Here is a 15167-nt window from a genome sequence, read left to right as displayed (position 1 = left end):
CGAGGCGGGGCGGGACCAGCTTGAGGTGAGGCGGGGCCAGCCTGAGCCGGGGCCGGTCTGAGGCGGGGCCGGGGCCGGCGGGTTCGGTTCAGGCCCCGGCCCCGGCCCCGAGCGGCCCCCGTGGGTTCGGCGCCGGGCCCGCCCGCCCCGGCGTCACCCCTGGCACACGGCCTCGGCCCCGGGGAGGCGGCGGGGCAGTGCCGGTGCCCCCGCAGGCATCTGGAAGGTTCCGGCTCGCCCGCCCCCCGCCGCCCCGACTCTCTTGCTCTATAAATGCGGGCGCCGGTGGCCGACGCGCTCAGAGGGGGGCACCGGGGCCATGCTGGGGGTCTGGCTGCTGCTTTGGGGTTCCGTGGCCCTGGGCGGCCGGGCGGACACCGCCTTCCTCCGCCGCGCCCATGACAGCTCCGGGTGCTGCACCTACTCCTTCACGGTGGCCAGCCCCGTGGAGGCCGCCTGCCCCGAGGCTGCCGGCGGCGTGCCCGAGCTGCGCGCCGAGCTGGCCGCCCTCGCCGCCCGCCTGAGTCGGCTGGAGAGCCGGGAGCGAGGAGCGGGGAGCTCGGGGCCGCGCGGAGCCGATCCGGGGGGCGCACGGGACCCCCAGCAAGCCTCCCGCCTGGAGGCTGCGTACGGCGAGCTGCTGCGGGCCAAGTCCCGGCTGGAGGAGGAGAAGGGGCGGCTGGAGCGGGAGAAAGAGGAGCTGGGCAAGCGGCTGGAGAGCAGCGCCCAGGAGATCACCCGGCTGCGGGCCGCCCGCTGTCCCCCCGGCAGAGAGGGGCCCGGCCGGGACACGCTGCGTGCCCCCGCCAAGGGTAAGTGCCGGGGCCGGGGGCCCTGCGCCTCCCTACCGCCGGCTCCTCCCGTCTGGCCGGGTCCCCGTGCGGCCTCCGTGCTGTGCCCCCACTGCTGACCGCCGCTCCTGGGGACCCTGGTGAGCTCAGCCGTGCTGGGAGATCGCAGCCCATTTCCCCGTGCCTCCCTCCCCACGCCGCCTGCCCCACAGCACAGGGGGGATGCAGGGTACCGTGCTCATCTGGGCTCTTAGGAGTATCCCCCAAAGAGAATGGTCACAGATGTGCCCCGCTGCAGTGGAGGGGGCACTGGGCTCCTGCCCAAGGCATCGGCATTTCGGGAGACAGCAGCCCGGCACGGAGTCCCCCGAGGGCGATTGTAAGGGTTGCGAGGGGCTGGCTGAGCCCCCGAGGGCGGCAGGGGAAGGCAGGGTTGTGAAGGGCTGGCTGAGCCCCCGAGGGCGGCAGGAGCAGGCAGGCGGTGTGAGGGGCTGGCGGAGCCCCCGAGGGCGGCAGGAGCAGGCAGGCGGTGTGAGGGGCTGGCGGAGCCCTCCGAGGGCGGCAGGGGCAGGCAGGCGGTGCCGGGGCTGGCTGAGCCCCCGAGGGCGGCAGGCGGTGTGAGGGGCTGGCTGAGCCCCCCGAGAGCGGCAGGGGCAGGCAGGGTTGTGAGGGGCTGGCGGAGCCCCCGAGGGCGGCAGGGGCAGGCAGGCGGTGTGAGGGGCTGGCTGAGCCCTCCGAGAGCGGCAGGGTTGTGAGGGGCTGGCTGAGACCCCGAGGGCGGCAGGGGCAGGCGGTGCCGGGGCTGGCTGAGCCCCCGAGGGCAGCAGGAGCAGGCAGGGTTGTGAGGGGCTGGCGGAGCCCCCGAGGGCGGCAGGAGCAGGCAGGGTTGTGAGGGGCTGGCGGAGCCCCCGAGGGCGGCAGGGGCAGGCGGTGCCGGGGCTGGCTGAGCCCGCTCACGCTGTGCCTGGCCCCGCTGCAGCGCCGCGCTGGGAGCCGCAGCCCCTGAGCTACCAGGAGCTGCAGTCGGAGAGGAGCGAGGTTCCCGTGTCCCGGCTGCTGGAGGAGACGGCGCTCGCCCGCCCGGGCAAGGAGGACTCAGGTACGGGCACCGGGCCGGCCCCGCGCCCCGCCGCTCCCGAGGGGCTGGCGGTGACCGCTCCGTGTCCCGTCCTGTCCCCAAGCAGGCTGCGGCCAGCTGCTGTGGGTGGGGGAGCCCGTGGTGTTCGGCCGGGCGGACTCCATCGCGGGCAAGTACGGCGTGTGGATGAAGGACCCCGAGCCCGTGCCGCCCTTCACCCGCGACAACACGTGGCGTGTGGACACCGTGGGCACCGAGGTGCGCCAGCTCTTCCAGTACGAGGAGGCCGAGCAGCTGGCCCGGGGCTACCCCGCCAAGGTGCACATCCTGCCGCGGCCCCTGGAGAGCACGGGGGCCGTCATCTACCGCGGCGGGCTCTTCTTCCAGCCCCGCCAGTCCCGCTCCGTGGCCCGCTACGACCTGCGGGGCGAGAGCATCACGGCCGAGAGGGAGATCCCCGGCGCCGGCTACCACGGGCAGTACCCCTACTCCTGGGGGGGCTACACCGACATCGACCTGGCGGTGGATGAGACGGGGCTCTGGGTCATCTACAGCACCGACAAGGCCCGGGGAGCCATCGTCCTCTCCAAGCTGGACCCCGAGACGCTGGAGATCCGTCGGACCTGGGAGACCAACATCCGCAAGCGGGGGGTGGCCAACTCCTTCCTCATCTGCGGCACCCTCTACACCGTCAGCAGCTACTCTGCGCCCAACGCCACCATCAACTTCGCCTACGACACCGCCACGGGCACCAGCCGTGCCCTCAGCATCCCCTTCGAGAACCGCTTCCGCTACCTCAGCATGCTGGACTACAACCCTGCCGAGCGGCAGCTCTTCGCCTGGGACAGCTTCAACATGGTCACCTACCCCGTCCGCCTGTCCCGGCCGTGAGCCCGGGCTGGCTGTGCCTTGGCACCCCGCTTCCCTGCCCCTTTCCCCCGGGAGCGCCGCCTCCCACAGCCTCGGCGGTGCTGGGGGCCGCACGCTGCCCGGCCACATCGCATTGTGCAGCAGAGAGAGAGAGAGGAGGCACTCACTGCTCCAGAGCCAGGGAAGCGCCTCTCAGCAGCCTCGGTGGGTTTGGGATGGGTCCCCGCAGTGCCCAGCCCCGAGCTGCCGCAGGACCTCCCTGAGCACCCAGCCTGGCCGTGGATGTGGAGCAGGGAGGGCTCAGGCACGGGGAGGGCTGTGCAGGAGGATCCTGCCTTAAAATAAACGTGTTTCCCTAGTTGTGAGCAGCGATCCCCTCTGTGGGGCAGGGTTTGTTGTTTCCAGGCTCCGGCCCTGCAGAGATCCCACAGCCTCCACTGGCATCCCACACTCCCAGTGCCCAAGGGCATCCTGGAGCTCAGCCACCTCCAAAACTCACTGAGTGGGCTCAAAAGCAGCAGAAAACACAGACACACATTGCACAAGCCTTGTTTTATTGAGGGGAAAAAGCAGCCAGGAGAGCAGGGGTGAGGAGTGCTGGCAGAGCACCCTGCAGCCAGGTGGCCTCTCAGCACCCAGCCCTTCCAGCCTTGTGCTTCAGCTTTGCAGCCACCCCAGCCAGCCCAAACCACACTGCTTTATCTGTTTATTGTAGAAAGCTTCTAGGAGGAGGCTTCTTTCTCATTCTGGCACCTGGGGCAGCAGCAACCACATTCCTCAGGGGCTGCATGGGGTCCTGGCCCAATAAACACTGCCCAGCACCTCTGCTGCCTCACACCTTGTTTTTCCAAGGCTGTTTTCCAAGGAGTGTGGTGGGTTGGTGCCACTCTTGGTGCACCTACAGGCTGGAGGTGCTGGGGAGGGGGAGCTGTAATGCCTTGAGCAGGAAAATGCCACAGTTTTGGAGGCAGCTCCTGACAGCAACACACCAATTATTGGAGCAGTGGGAAAGGACAGAGAACACAGTGGCACACTTGTGATGATCAGGGAGATGCTTCACCCCTCTGCTGCCCTGACACTAACAGTGTTTTCTTAAGTGTAGCAGCACTGTATGTTTGCATATCACAATGAAGCATTTGGTTTATCCATCATCCCCAGGCTTTATTTTGGAAAAATACGAGCTCGTTGTAAAAAGTGAGCTGATACATGTGAGGAATGTTTGGGAAGCTGCAGGGGGGGAGCCCAGCACAGAGGGAGGAGGCTGAAAGACCCATTCCTGCTCCTGGGCAGGAATCTCACCTGAGCAGGGGCCAGGAACACATCAGCCCTGTCACTGTCGCACGCAGAGCTGGGAGCCCTGGGGCCAGGGCAGGGGAGAGCCGAGCAGGCAGCAGGCAGGGCCAGCAGTGCCCAGCAAAGCTGGCACCAAGGGCGGGGAAAGGCATTTCTGTGCCAAAGCAGGGGGGGACGAAGGGCAGGGCTGGAGCAGAGCCCCGGCAGCGGCAGCAGCGGCAGCGCCTCGCTGAGCCCAGACACCGGGGGCAGAGACCGGGGGCAGACAGCGGGGGCAGAGACCGGGGGCAGAGACCGGGGGCAGAGACCGGGGGCAGACACCGAGGGCAGACACCGGGGGCAGAGACCGGGGGCAGAGACCGGGGGCAGAGACCGAGGGCAGAGACCGGGGACAGACACCGGGGGCAGACACCGAGGGCAGACACCGGGGGCAGAGACCGGGGGCAGAGACCGGGGGCAGAGACTGAGGGCAGACACCGGGGGCAGACAGCGGGGGCAGAGACCGGGGACAGACACCGGGGACAGACACCGGGCACCGGGGACAGACACCGAGGGCAGACAGCGGGGGCAGAGACCGGGGGCAGAGACCGGAGGCAGAGACCGAGGGCAGACACCGGGGGCAGACATCGGGGGCAGACACCGGGGGCAGAGACCGGGGGCAGAGACTGAGGGCAGAGACCGGGGGCAGAGACCGAGGGCAGAGACCGGGAGCGGACACTGGGGGCAGAGACCGAGGGCAGACAGCGGGGGCAGACACCGAGGGCAGACACCGGGGGCAGAGACTGAGGGCAGAGACCGGGGGCAGACACCGGGGGCAGACACCGAGGGCAGAGACCGGGGGCAGAGACCGAGGGCAGAGACCGAGGGCAGACACCGAGGGCAGACAGCTCCGCCCCAAGCCGGGCCCTTTCCGGCCGGGCAGTGCATCTCTTAATTGCCTGAGAAAATAAAGGAGGACAAGCCAACGCACACAGGATTTCCAGAAAGCCGGGCTGCAGCTGAACAGCGCTGAATACACTGCTTTACTTAACAGGCTTTGGGAAAACAAGCCCTGCCTGCCCACATCCCAGCAAGAAGCCAGCCTGAGCCCAGGGGGTTGCTGGATCTGGCCCCAGTCACATTTAAACCCCCTCTGGCTCTCACCCTGCAGAAAAGTGATGACCTTTTCACAGCCTCAACATTATTAGGGGAAAAAAAATTGAATTCCCCAAACAAAATTGTTTCCTAATTTCTGTGAGGTTCAGCACAATTATTTCTGATGACCAGAGTCCTAGAAAAGAGATTACGAACCAAATCCCACTCAAATTAAAAAAAAACAAGAGCTACTCCAGTGTAAATAGCCAGGAGCAAAGTTATCTGATTGAATGTCATAAAATATTCAATCAAGTGGGGTCAATGACTGAAAGCTCCACCTGGCCTCAAGGCAGCTGGCGTGGTTTGGGGTTTTGGAGAGGCACACATCAAACCTGGGTTATTTAGAGGCACAAAATGCCCAAACATTTACTTTAATTAAACTTCTGCAGAAATACTGCCCTTGTTCTGCTCTGAGCACAAAATAGTCCAAAGCCTGGTACATTCCCACAGCCGACTGTGGGAAATTCCTCTGATTTCCCAATGGAATTATTCTTTATTACTACAGAATTGAACACGAATCCTTTTAGCAGCACTTCTTTAAAAATAGAACACTCTGGGGAATGAGTTCCCAGTTTTGGGGTGTCCAACAGGCTGGAGGCAACCTCAAAGCAGGGAAACTGTACCACAACTCAGTTACTTTTATAGCACATTTCTAGATGGAAGCAGTGTCCACCCTCCTTCCCAAGCATTTCCTGAGCTGTGCTCACACAGATCCTTGTGAAAAAGGTGATTTACCCAGAGTGTGACCTGCCCACATCTTCCTTCTGCCCACGGCTGCATTTGTGGATTCCAGCACCTTTGATTTACTCCACATTGCTGCAGTTTTACCCTGAACAAAACCAACCTGGGGCAGGAAAGGTGCAGAGCCAGCCAGCACCTTCTCCCCAGGCAGGAATTACTTCCCAGAGAGCGACAGCACAAGTTCCTGGTGTTTGTGGGAAGCAAGTTCCCTCTGGTGGCCAGGGCTCCCTCAACTCCTGCCTGTCCCCTGCTGCTGCTGCTGCTGCCTTGGGAGGCTCCCTGGAGCAGGGGCTGGGCAGAGTTACAGGAATACAGTAGGGATTTATTAAAGGAATGAAGTAGGGATTTAGTAAAGGAATAAAGCAGGGATTTATTAAAGGCCTTCACAGGATACACCTTGGGCAGTACCAAAGCCTGGCCAGGGCCACACCCAAGATGGACCCTGGGTCACGAGCTCTAAGTTTTGGTCCATTTCCATCTTGGGGTTCCTTGTCCAATTCCAGCTCCAGGTTATGCAGTCCCATCCTCTCAGTTTGCTCTCCTCCATTCCCTGTTGTTTGCACTTTTAGGGCCTGAAGCCGCAGTGGTGCCCTTGGTTGTGGGGCTGGAAAAGGATTGTTCTGTGGGACTGAGCTGTGAGGAGAGCCTGCCAACTCTTTATATGGAGCTCAGAGTTATACACAAATACAGAACAGAATCTGGAAAATATGAAGGCTCAAACTTAGGGCATCACTGGCTGATGGGACAAGTGGCACCATCCCAGCTCCATCAGCTGGAGATGGAATTCCCAGGCTCCTGCTGGGGCAAGTGGAGGCCACGTCCTGCGAGCCCCTGGCTGGAGAAGGGCTGAAAAGTGCCAGGATAACAAAGGAGCTTCTGGGAGCATTTTCCTTCAGAATCCTCTCCCTGGGAGCACTGCTTGCCTCCTGCAGAATCATGAGAGCAGCCAGGGGCTTTATTTAGAGAATACTTTATTAGTTTCTGTAATCAAACCCATGTAAATAAGACCGTACATATTTCATACAGTGCGTTACCCCTGTACAAATGGAAAAAAAATTAAGTTTAACATTTCTAGACCAATATGGCTGTTAATTTCTGTACAATGCCAACTCACACTACAAGTGGGATACTTTTTTCCAAAGTTGACATCACAGCTAGTTTCCAAAAATTCAAATTATATATATATTTATATAAAAAGATAACCAATAGCGATTCACTAGGCATCAATAGCAGCAACAGCCTTTCCAGCTTCTGCAGTCATTTGAACAAAATTATACACATTAGACTTCCAACTCTTCCTTCCAAAAAACATAAAAAAAAAAAAAGAAAAAGAAATCCCAGAAAAAACCAGCAAATTCTGCTACTGATGTGGTACCTGGTGCTTTTTATTAGCTTTTTCAATCATTGTCTGGAAAAAAACCTCTAGAATAACATTATTAAAAACAGCTCCAGTATAGCACAGTCACTACTACATATCATAAGCAGGTACAGGATATCTTACATTCACAGAAGTATCATACAGTACTGTCCTACAGCTAGAATACTAGAGGATACAATTAAAAAGGCATTTATTTGACTTGATTCTACTTTCCAGCACACTGTGGGCAAGGAGGTGGTGCGATGCAGCTCTGATATAAAGAATGCACCTTTGAGATAAAACTCTCGTTCATCTGATAAGGTTTCTTTTATTCTCGTGGCACAGTTTAAGTGCTCGTTGCTGTGTTACAGACAGAAACTGGAAACGGTTTAGGGACCACTGGCATCATACCAAGACAGCTGGACAGGGGTGAACGGAACAAATCTGACTATTGATGCAACGAACCTTCAACTCCAGGGGTGGGAGCCACTGAGGGGGCAGCGGGTGGAGAGGACACAGGTGGCCAAGTAGCTTTTTCATATGGTGATCTAAATGCAGTAAATTGTCATCCAAGCAGCAGCAGCCAGCAAAGCACTGCCTTCAGAGGGAAATCCAGCACTGCCAGTGTTACTCTGTGTTAGGTTAAGCCTGGCGTGGCGAGTGCGTGGATCCCTCTGTTTATACAAGATAGAAGCTTCGTAAGTCACTAAAAACTTAACACACGTTACTTGGCCCAGCACCATCTTCAGATCTGCGTGTTCTCATACTCAGGGGTTTATAAAAAGGTAAATAGCAGCTGAAGATCAGAGCCTGAAGAGAATAAGGAGTCATTGTGTCAGCTAGAAATGCCTCCCCACGGCCGCCGTGGCTCTGGGGAGCGGGCGGGCGCGAGCCAGAGGGGGCACGCACGTGTGGCACGTGCACTCCCCCAAGCAGCCCTGGTGCTGTTGGAGCAGGCGTGACCCCGAGAGCCGGGGCTCAGCTGGCACCACAGCAGCTGGCACCACCTCTGCTGCTGGCACCCAGGCCCCGCGGGGCTGCGCAGAGCCCGGCACGGAGGGCAGGCTGCTCTTCATCCTTCGGGCCACCCACTGACGCTGCTGACACCTCGGCCACCCTCCCCTCTCCCCCTCCACGGCAACACAGCCTCTAAGATTTTGTTTCCTCGGTTTTGATTGCCTGAGGTTTGATTGGTCCAGTTCTGACGGGTTTGGGTGTGGCAGCAGGCGCGGGCGTGGCCTTTTCCTCGCCTTTGTCCGGGCAGACTCCGGCAGAGTCAGCAATCGCCTCGCTGGGTTTGCTCCCGTTCTCCTCCACTTTGGGGGCTTTGCCTCCTATGGGTTTGTTCTGCTGCTGCTGCTGCTGCTCAGAAAAGAATCTCTGGGTGGACTGAAGGACCTCTGCTCTTTGCTTTGCCTTAAGAGAGGGAGAAAAGTAAGTTTACTGCAGAGAGGACACTGGAATTGGAGTGACTTCAAAAGCATTTCCCATATGGAAGTGAAGGACTGACCACAGTGGCCAGGTCTTCCTAGACAGGCAGTGTCCATCCTGCTGCTGCCCTGATGTCCCCAGGGCTGGGTGCTTGGCTCCTCAGCAGTAGTTTACCATCACACCTAGGCTTCCCTGACCCTTCCCCAAGAAAGAGGATCAGGGACAATAGTGTGAAGTATTACCCACCCTATTCTCGTGCCACTGGTACTGCAGAGCTGCACAAGCTCAGCCAGGAGCAGGAGCTGTGCCTGCACAGCCCCTCCGGGGCCCACTCCAGCTGTCCCTGCTGCCCTGCAGAGCACAGGGCTCCCCTCCCTCCCAGCAGCACAGCCTGAGCTCCCCCTTCCCTCCCGTGGCTCTGGGCACAGGCTGAGCCTGCACTGGCATGGAATGAACCAGGTCACAGCTGTGCTCTGGGTGAGCTAAAGCCTCATCTGCTCCCTGCTCTGAGCAATCCCAGGCAGCACAAACTGCCTGCCTTCCTTCCCTCTGAATCCTACCAGCACAAACTGCCTGCCTTCCCTCCTTCCTCCGAATCCTACCAGCACAAACTGCCTGCCTTCCTTCCTCTGAATCCTACCAGCACAAACTGCCTGCTTGCCTTCCCTCCTTCCTCTGAATCCTACCAGTACTCCTTTCCCTTCCCTTTCCTTTCCTTTCCTTTCCTTTCCTTTCCTTTCCTTTCCTTTCCTTTCCTTTCCTTTCCTTTCCTTTCCTTTCCTTTCCTTTCCTTTCCTTTCCTTTCCTTTCCTTTCCTTTCCTTTCCTTTCCTTTCCTTTCCCCTACCAGCACAAACTGCCTGCCTTCCTTCCCTCTGAATCCTACCAGCAACCCTGACCTGCACCTGTGCAATTTCCCCTGTGACACCTTCCAGTTCCAGTTTTGATACTGATCAGGCACTTCAGAGCAAGCACTTGTCTGTCCTGCCCAGACTGCAGAGACTCCATCAAGAGTTCAAGCATTCAGAAGTTGGACAATAAAGCCCAGTGCAGTCAAACACCTTTTTATTTTAAATTAGAAAGGAGTACCTTAACACAAGGAACCCCAACTACAATACAGGCACTAAACCTCCCTGTACCTCTCTGAGTATTTTCTGCTTTTTTACAAAAAACAGGGCTGGGACACACACACACAACAACAGGGAGACAAAACATCAGAAGTCTGGAACAAGAGGCCTTGGCTCTCCTACTTTGTAGCTGCTCCAAGTAAGTCAAGCAGCAACAGAACAGAAAACAAACCTGTGAACTCTCATTTGCAGCTCTGCAGCAACAGCCTGATTTCACTGGAGCCAGAGGGACACCTGAAACCTTCTGCCCAAATTTCAGCCATCCCCTGAGGTTAAGGCAGGATCACCTGATCACCAGTAACCAAGCAGGACAGAGTAACTCTCCAGAGGCACTTTCTAAAGCCATGCCTTGCAGACACATGCCTGCCTGGGAGCTGTCAGACTGAACTGCTGCTCACAGCCCTGCTGTTCACATCCTGACCTTCACATGAGGTTCAGCCCTGAGTGCCTCTGGCCCCAGGCACTGATCCACAGGGACCTCTGGCCACACGTGGTGCCTGAGGGGGGCTCATGAGGCCTGTGCCCATCTGAGATGGCATCTGACCATGCAGAACCCCCAGCCTTCAGCCCTGCCTTGGATGGGCTGGGTGACCTCAGGGATCCTTTCCAACCTGAGCTGCTCCTGCCATACTTCAGAGCTGCAAATCTGCTTTGTCTTTACATGTGTAAAATATGCACTGGGACCCTTCTGAGACACTGAGCTGCTCCCCTTCCCCTGTTTCTGCAGGATGAGGTGCATTACAGCTCCTGGGGAAGCCACAGCACCATCTGTTCTACATCATTCACAACTTGCACAGAACTCTAAATTAAACACCACAAAATCAGCACTACTTGTAAGCAAGATCACAGAGGTAATTTTTTGCTTTGATCTTGGTCTCTTACACCATTTCATTTTAAGGATTCCATTTTGTATCTCCCCGTGACAGAGGCTGAGGGGACAGGGTCGAGTCAGAGCCACCAGGTGACACAGAGGAACAAATCTGTTTGCAGGAAGGGAAGCCACCAGTCACCTACCTGTGGTGCAAATTGTGCAGGAAAGGGCTGTGTCATTCTCACAGCTGCAGCTGCTGACTGGAACTGCTTCTGGTACACAATGCTGTTCATTTTATTGGACTGATTGTTAGGGCTTGTAGAACTGGCCCTAAAAGAAAGAACTCCAGTTAAAATCAACTGCTTTCATTCAGAGGATGTTTCTGCCCCTAGTTACAACTTAACTAGAAATTCAGCACTGGAGGGGGGAAGAATTAAAAAAAAAGTGAGAAACTTTTTCTATATAGAAGCTCAAAAAACCTCGGAACTTCAGAATTCAAGGAGAAAGCATAATCAGAAATATTTAGGCTATGAAGAGGGTCCAGGGCACATCTGTATGAACACTGATGTCAGATTTGTGATGTTAGATGTAGTTTCCATCCCTGCTATCTTATGTTCCTTTGCAGTCACTCTTTGCTCTACCATGGCAAGTTCAGGGCTTGTCCCAGCAGGCAGTGAATATGCAGCTGCTTCTACTCTGACCTGCTGTCCCATGTTTCAAAATGAACTTGAACAGATTTCAAGAATTCACACAAAATGCTCTCCTTGTTTTATCTGGCTGAGAACGTGACCCTCCACTAAAACTTCCAAGGTGTTCAATCACCAGGAATTACATGAAGCTTGACTGATTATCTGGGGGAAGGGCAGCAAACAGCCCTCAAAAAGAAAAGAGTGAAAAAGAAGAAAAAGAAGAAAGAGTGAAGAGCCTTCTTGAGGAAACAGAGCTTGCCTTGCAGAGAGTTCTCGTGCAGAGGGTGTGGGTGATGCACTCCTGGCAAAATGAGCAGAGGGACACCAGCTAAGCTCCACACACCAGTGTTTTGTGAGCTTAAAGGAGTCTGTTTTGTTTATTAATGTCAATATTTCAATATAAATATTTTGTAAGCTTAAAGGAGTCTGTTTTCTTTATTAATTTCACTTGTGAGGAGCTTACAGAGCTGGCAACAACACTTACTCCTCTAACAGAACTGTTGCCACAACTGCTAAGCCTTAAAGTGTTTTTTACTTTGAACCCCACAATTCAGATAAACTCTTACAGTTTTATCCCAAACCACATCTTCCTTGCCACTTCTTGTTTCTTCACTTACCCAAAAAAGTATTTTCCACCTTTTCTTTCAGAGCCATTTCCTTCTGTTTAATACAGCAGATGTGCTGACCTACTGGAATGCTGCTCATGAGCTCAGATCAAGCAGTGTCTCATTTATCAGTGGCCCCTCAGCTCATACCCTCCAGAAAAGGCTGCTCATGCATGACTAGGTACATTTTCTAGCTCTGGTTTTAAGGAATTTGGAGCTGAAGGGAGATTTACCGGAAGGGACTGGAGGTTGGGGTCGTGCTCCTGCCAGTAACTGGTGGTGTTCCAGGTTTAACATCAATGCCACCTCCAAAGGCCTTCAGGTCCATTTCTGATATCTGAAAAACACAGCAATTGACATGTTAATTCTAATTAAAAAAATTCCATTTGTTAAGCAGCTGTTAGCTTACCTCAATGAAAAGAGGTCACTTAAGTGGAGATGAAAGCCTGACTGCAGAACAGCCTCTTATAATTAGGACAGGCCCAGCACCACAAGCACCTCTGTGTACAATTTTCCTGCCCTATCTGGCACTTGCAGCAATGGTACTGGCTTTCTAACTTGCTCCTCCTGCAAAATGACAGGGGGTTTGAGAGTCATTTCATCTATTTGGCCCTAAAAAAAAGAAAAAAAATATGTTTTGGGGTTGAGATCTCCCTCTCCAAGACTCCCATCTCAGGTACCACATGAAAATATTTAGAAATAATCCTGAAAAACGCTGAGAAGAAGAATATCACCAAACAGTCCAGGTCTGTAAAAATAAACAAAGCCAAAGCACAGTAAAAATGGAGCTGTCACTCAGGCAAAACAATCTCCAGACTAACTGGAGCAGCGACTCTTGAATGCTATTTTGCAGATACACTCAACAGAATAAATTAGTCTTTGGGACAGTGTATTTCCACACATGGCCATGAAGCATAACAGCAACAATAAATCACTTAGAAATAGAGGCTGTTTTAAGCTGACTTTCTTTAGCAGCAACATGATGGGAATCTCAGAGCAGGGCAGGAAAGTCATCCAAGGCCAGCATCCCACTGCAGCTCTTCCCTCATTTTTTGCTGAAATGAGCAATCATTTTCCAGTGACAATTGCAGCAACAAACATGCTGCTGCCTGTAAAATGGGCTCCTAACAACTGCCAGGCTCTAAAGGTTTGGCCAGATCCCATGAAACTGGAAAACTGCACAGTGCAAAACCCACCATACACCCTCTGGGGGTGAGGAGATGCAAGCTTCATCTAGGTGGTCTGAAATTCTGGTTGCCATTACTGTCCAAGACGTGGAATTAACACCCGAGTTTTTTCGTATTGCAGCTTAAATTAGTGGGATTGTGGGGTTATTTTATATTCACAAGCACCCTAAAATGGAGGCCAGAAGGTGCAGAGGTGCCTCAGTCCCCCAGGTGGGAGGAGGCTGCTGTGGCTGCCAGCCAGCTGAGCTGTGTCCATGGCCAGGGTGTCACCCAGTGCTCACCTGGAAGCGAACTGCAACTGCCGAGGGCTGCACACTATCCGAGAATCCCCGGGGCCTGTAAAGCTGGGATTCCATCTAAGACAAGAGACCTTGTGATTGGAAGCCAGCTCCACACATCCCCTCATCAGCAATTACCTCAGCAGCTTCACATAAAGGAGAGGAGAGAATGCCCCCCATGATACACGAGATTCTTGCACTGTTTTAGTGGTATTTCCTTCCTAGAGCTGTTTCCTCAGTTTTCCTGAGCTGCAAGACCAGACTTTCCTTTTTCAATTACAGAAGGATCCTGTCTTGCATACAATGCTACATTCTTAATGTGCACCATGCTGTGCTGTTCAGAAGGCAGATCCCCAGCAACAATTACAGAGTTCAATTCTTAAGGTCATGGCTGATACAGAGTCCACTGAAGCCCCTAAAACTCTAAAATTCCCCATTTTGCACTGGAAACCCCTGAGCCCAAAGAGCCTGCTCTGGTTTGAGTCCAGAAGCAAAGCAACCAACTCAGGCAGGCCCAGAATCTGCCACCAGCCCTGGCAGAGTCCTGCTGCTCCCACAACATCTCAGTACTGTTTTCCACATGGCTTCTGCATGAAATCCCCTACTAGTCCATGATGTCACCACCAAACCAGGTATTCCTGCAGTGCAAATGGAGCAGCACCAAGTTAGCTACAAAACCTCAGCTAAATGCACAGAGCCAGTCACTCAGGCATTAACCCTGACTGGCTTTTTCATCTTTTAAAGCTGAGGCAGATTTTTAAGATGCAAGCAGACAGCATGAGTTGCTGTGCTGGTTACACAAACCAAAAAGCAGCTGTGCTTCAGAGGAATTGTGTCCTGCAGCTGTGGCAGTGCTGTTACCTTCCCAGTTGCAGCAATCATGCTGTGCTGAGTTCCTGCTGGGATCAATCCTCTGAAGGGCTGGGTCACCTGGGCAGGTCTGCTCAGGTTCTGAGCCTGAGCTTGTGGTGGGGTGTGCTGCAGTGGAGGCTGCAGGGACTGGGGCAGGGCTATCAGAGGCTGGGCTGTGGATCCAAAGTTGGGCAGGGAAATCTGTGATCCTGGCAAAGGTACTGTCACCTGCAGAGAGAGAGCACAACATCACCAGTAACAGACACACAAAGGCCATTATGTCACTGTCACTGCTAGCTCTAGTTCAGCTTTATCCCTTAATGAGTTCTTTATTTAACCAGAGAGCTGCAAGCAAGTAAGTGCATTTATTGCTCAGTTTGCCTTTATAATCAGCTCTAATGGCATTTGGGTTTTGCTTTTCAGAAACAAAGGTGCATGAGATCTCCTGCCTCCAACATCATTCAACATGATTTCACTGTGTGACAGGGAAATTTAATTCAGCTCAGAAAAACAAAGGCAGTTCTGGCACAGGTAGGGACAGGACTGGCTTATTATTTGTTTACTTCAAATAATTCTAGTCAAAGGACACTGGGATAAAAATTAGATTTTACTTTCCAGGAGTTCCAACAACCAGCACTTTGAGCTTAAAAACAATGACAAAAACACACAGCCTGTCCCTTGCTTGCATTTACCACTGTGCTGTGGGCTGAAACCAGAAGAGAGTGGTAGTGATAAACATGGAAATACAACAGCAGTGACCTGACTGGCAGGAGTTACTGCATGCCTTGGTCTCACAATCCACTATCTGCAAAATCATATTCTAAGGGTGACAAGGAGAATGATGAGAGAGAGATTCCCAAATGTGAAAGGCTTACAAGGATTCTGCTCTGAAGGGTGACAGATTAAAATCAGAGACACAGCCAG

The 15167-nt window shown here is 54.7% G+C and overlaps 2 protein-coding genes across 13 annotated transcripts in view; one reads left to right on the top strand and one right to left on the bottom strand.

Moving 5' to 3' along the window:
• Nucleotides 1-155: 155 nt before the first annotated feature.
• MYOC (myocilin) lies at nucleotides 156-3890 on the top strand. Its single transcript, XM_063165264.1, has 3 exons — nucleotides 156-812; nucleotides 1771-1890; nucleotides 1976-3890. The coding sequence occupies exons 1-3, from the start codon at nucleotides 320-322 to the stop codon at nucleotides 2758-2760; spliced, it is 1398 nt and encodes a 465-aa protein (XP_063021334.1). The 5' UTR covers nucleotides 156-319; the 3' UTR covers nucleotides 2761-3890.
• A 2971-nt stretch (nucleotides 3891-6861) lies between these two features.
• PRRC2C (proline rich coiled-coil 2C) overlaps nucleotides 6862-15167 on the bottom strand; it is a 68185-nt gene continuing 59879 nt past the window's right edge. For 9 of the 12 annotated variants that reach the window (XM_063165252.1, XM_063165251.1, XM_063165256.1 and 6 more), the window contains 5 exons: nucleotides 14253-14471; nucleotides 13395-13469; nucleotides 12160-12263; nucleotides 10836-10962; nucleotides 6862-8680 (listed from right to left, as the gene is read on the bottom strand). In XM_063165252.1, coding sequence (XP_063021322.1) covers nucleotides 8414-8680; nucleotides 10836-10962; nucleotides 12160-12263; nucleotides 13395-13469; nucleotides 14253-14471 — 792 coding nt within the window. In that variant the 3' untranslated portion in view covers nucleotides 6862-8413. The remainder of the gene's footprint in view (nucleotides 8681-10835; nucleotides 10963-12159; nucleotides 12264-13394; nucleotides 13470-14252; nucleotides 14472-15167) is intronic. The other 3 variants (XM_063165257.1, XM_063165259.1, XM_063165263.1) reach the window with 1 other exon arrangement.

The sequence above is a fragment of the Melospiza melodia genome, chromosome 11 (assembly GCF_035770615.1).
Source record: "Melospiza melodia melodia isolate bMelMel2 chromosome 11, bMelMel2.pri, whole genome shotgun sequence".
Classification (NCBI taxonomy): domain Eukaryota; kingdom Metazoa; phylum Chordata; class Aves; order Passeriformes; family Passerellidae; genus Melospiza; species Melospiza melodia.
The sequence above is the reverse complement of the archived record's forward strand: the minus strand, read 5'-3'. Positions and strand labels throughout refer to the sequence as shown.

What these genes read in the sequence shown, in the direction of transcription:
- MYOC (XM_063165264.1), top strand. Translation starts at nt 320, where the DNA reads ATGCTGGGGGTCTGGCTGCTGCTTTGGGGTTCCGTGGCCCTGGGCGGC. An exon ending in GCTGCGTGCCCCCGCCAAGG is followed by an intron (nt 813 to 1,770) that starts GTAAGTGCCGGG and finishes GCCCCGCTGCAG; the next exon opens with CGCCGCGCTGGGAGCCGCAG. An exon ending in CCCGGGCAAGGAGGACTCAG is followed by an intron (nt 1,891 to 1,975) that starts GTACGGGCACCG and finishes GTCCCCAAGCAG; the next exon opens with GCTGCGGCCAGCTGCTGTGG.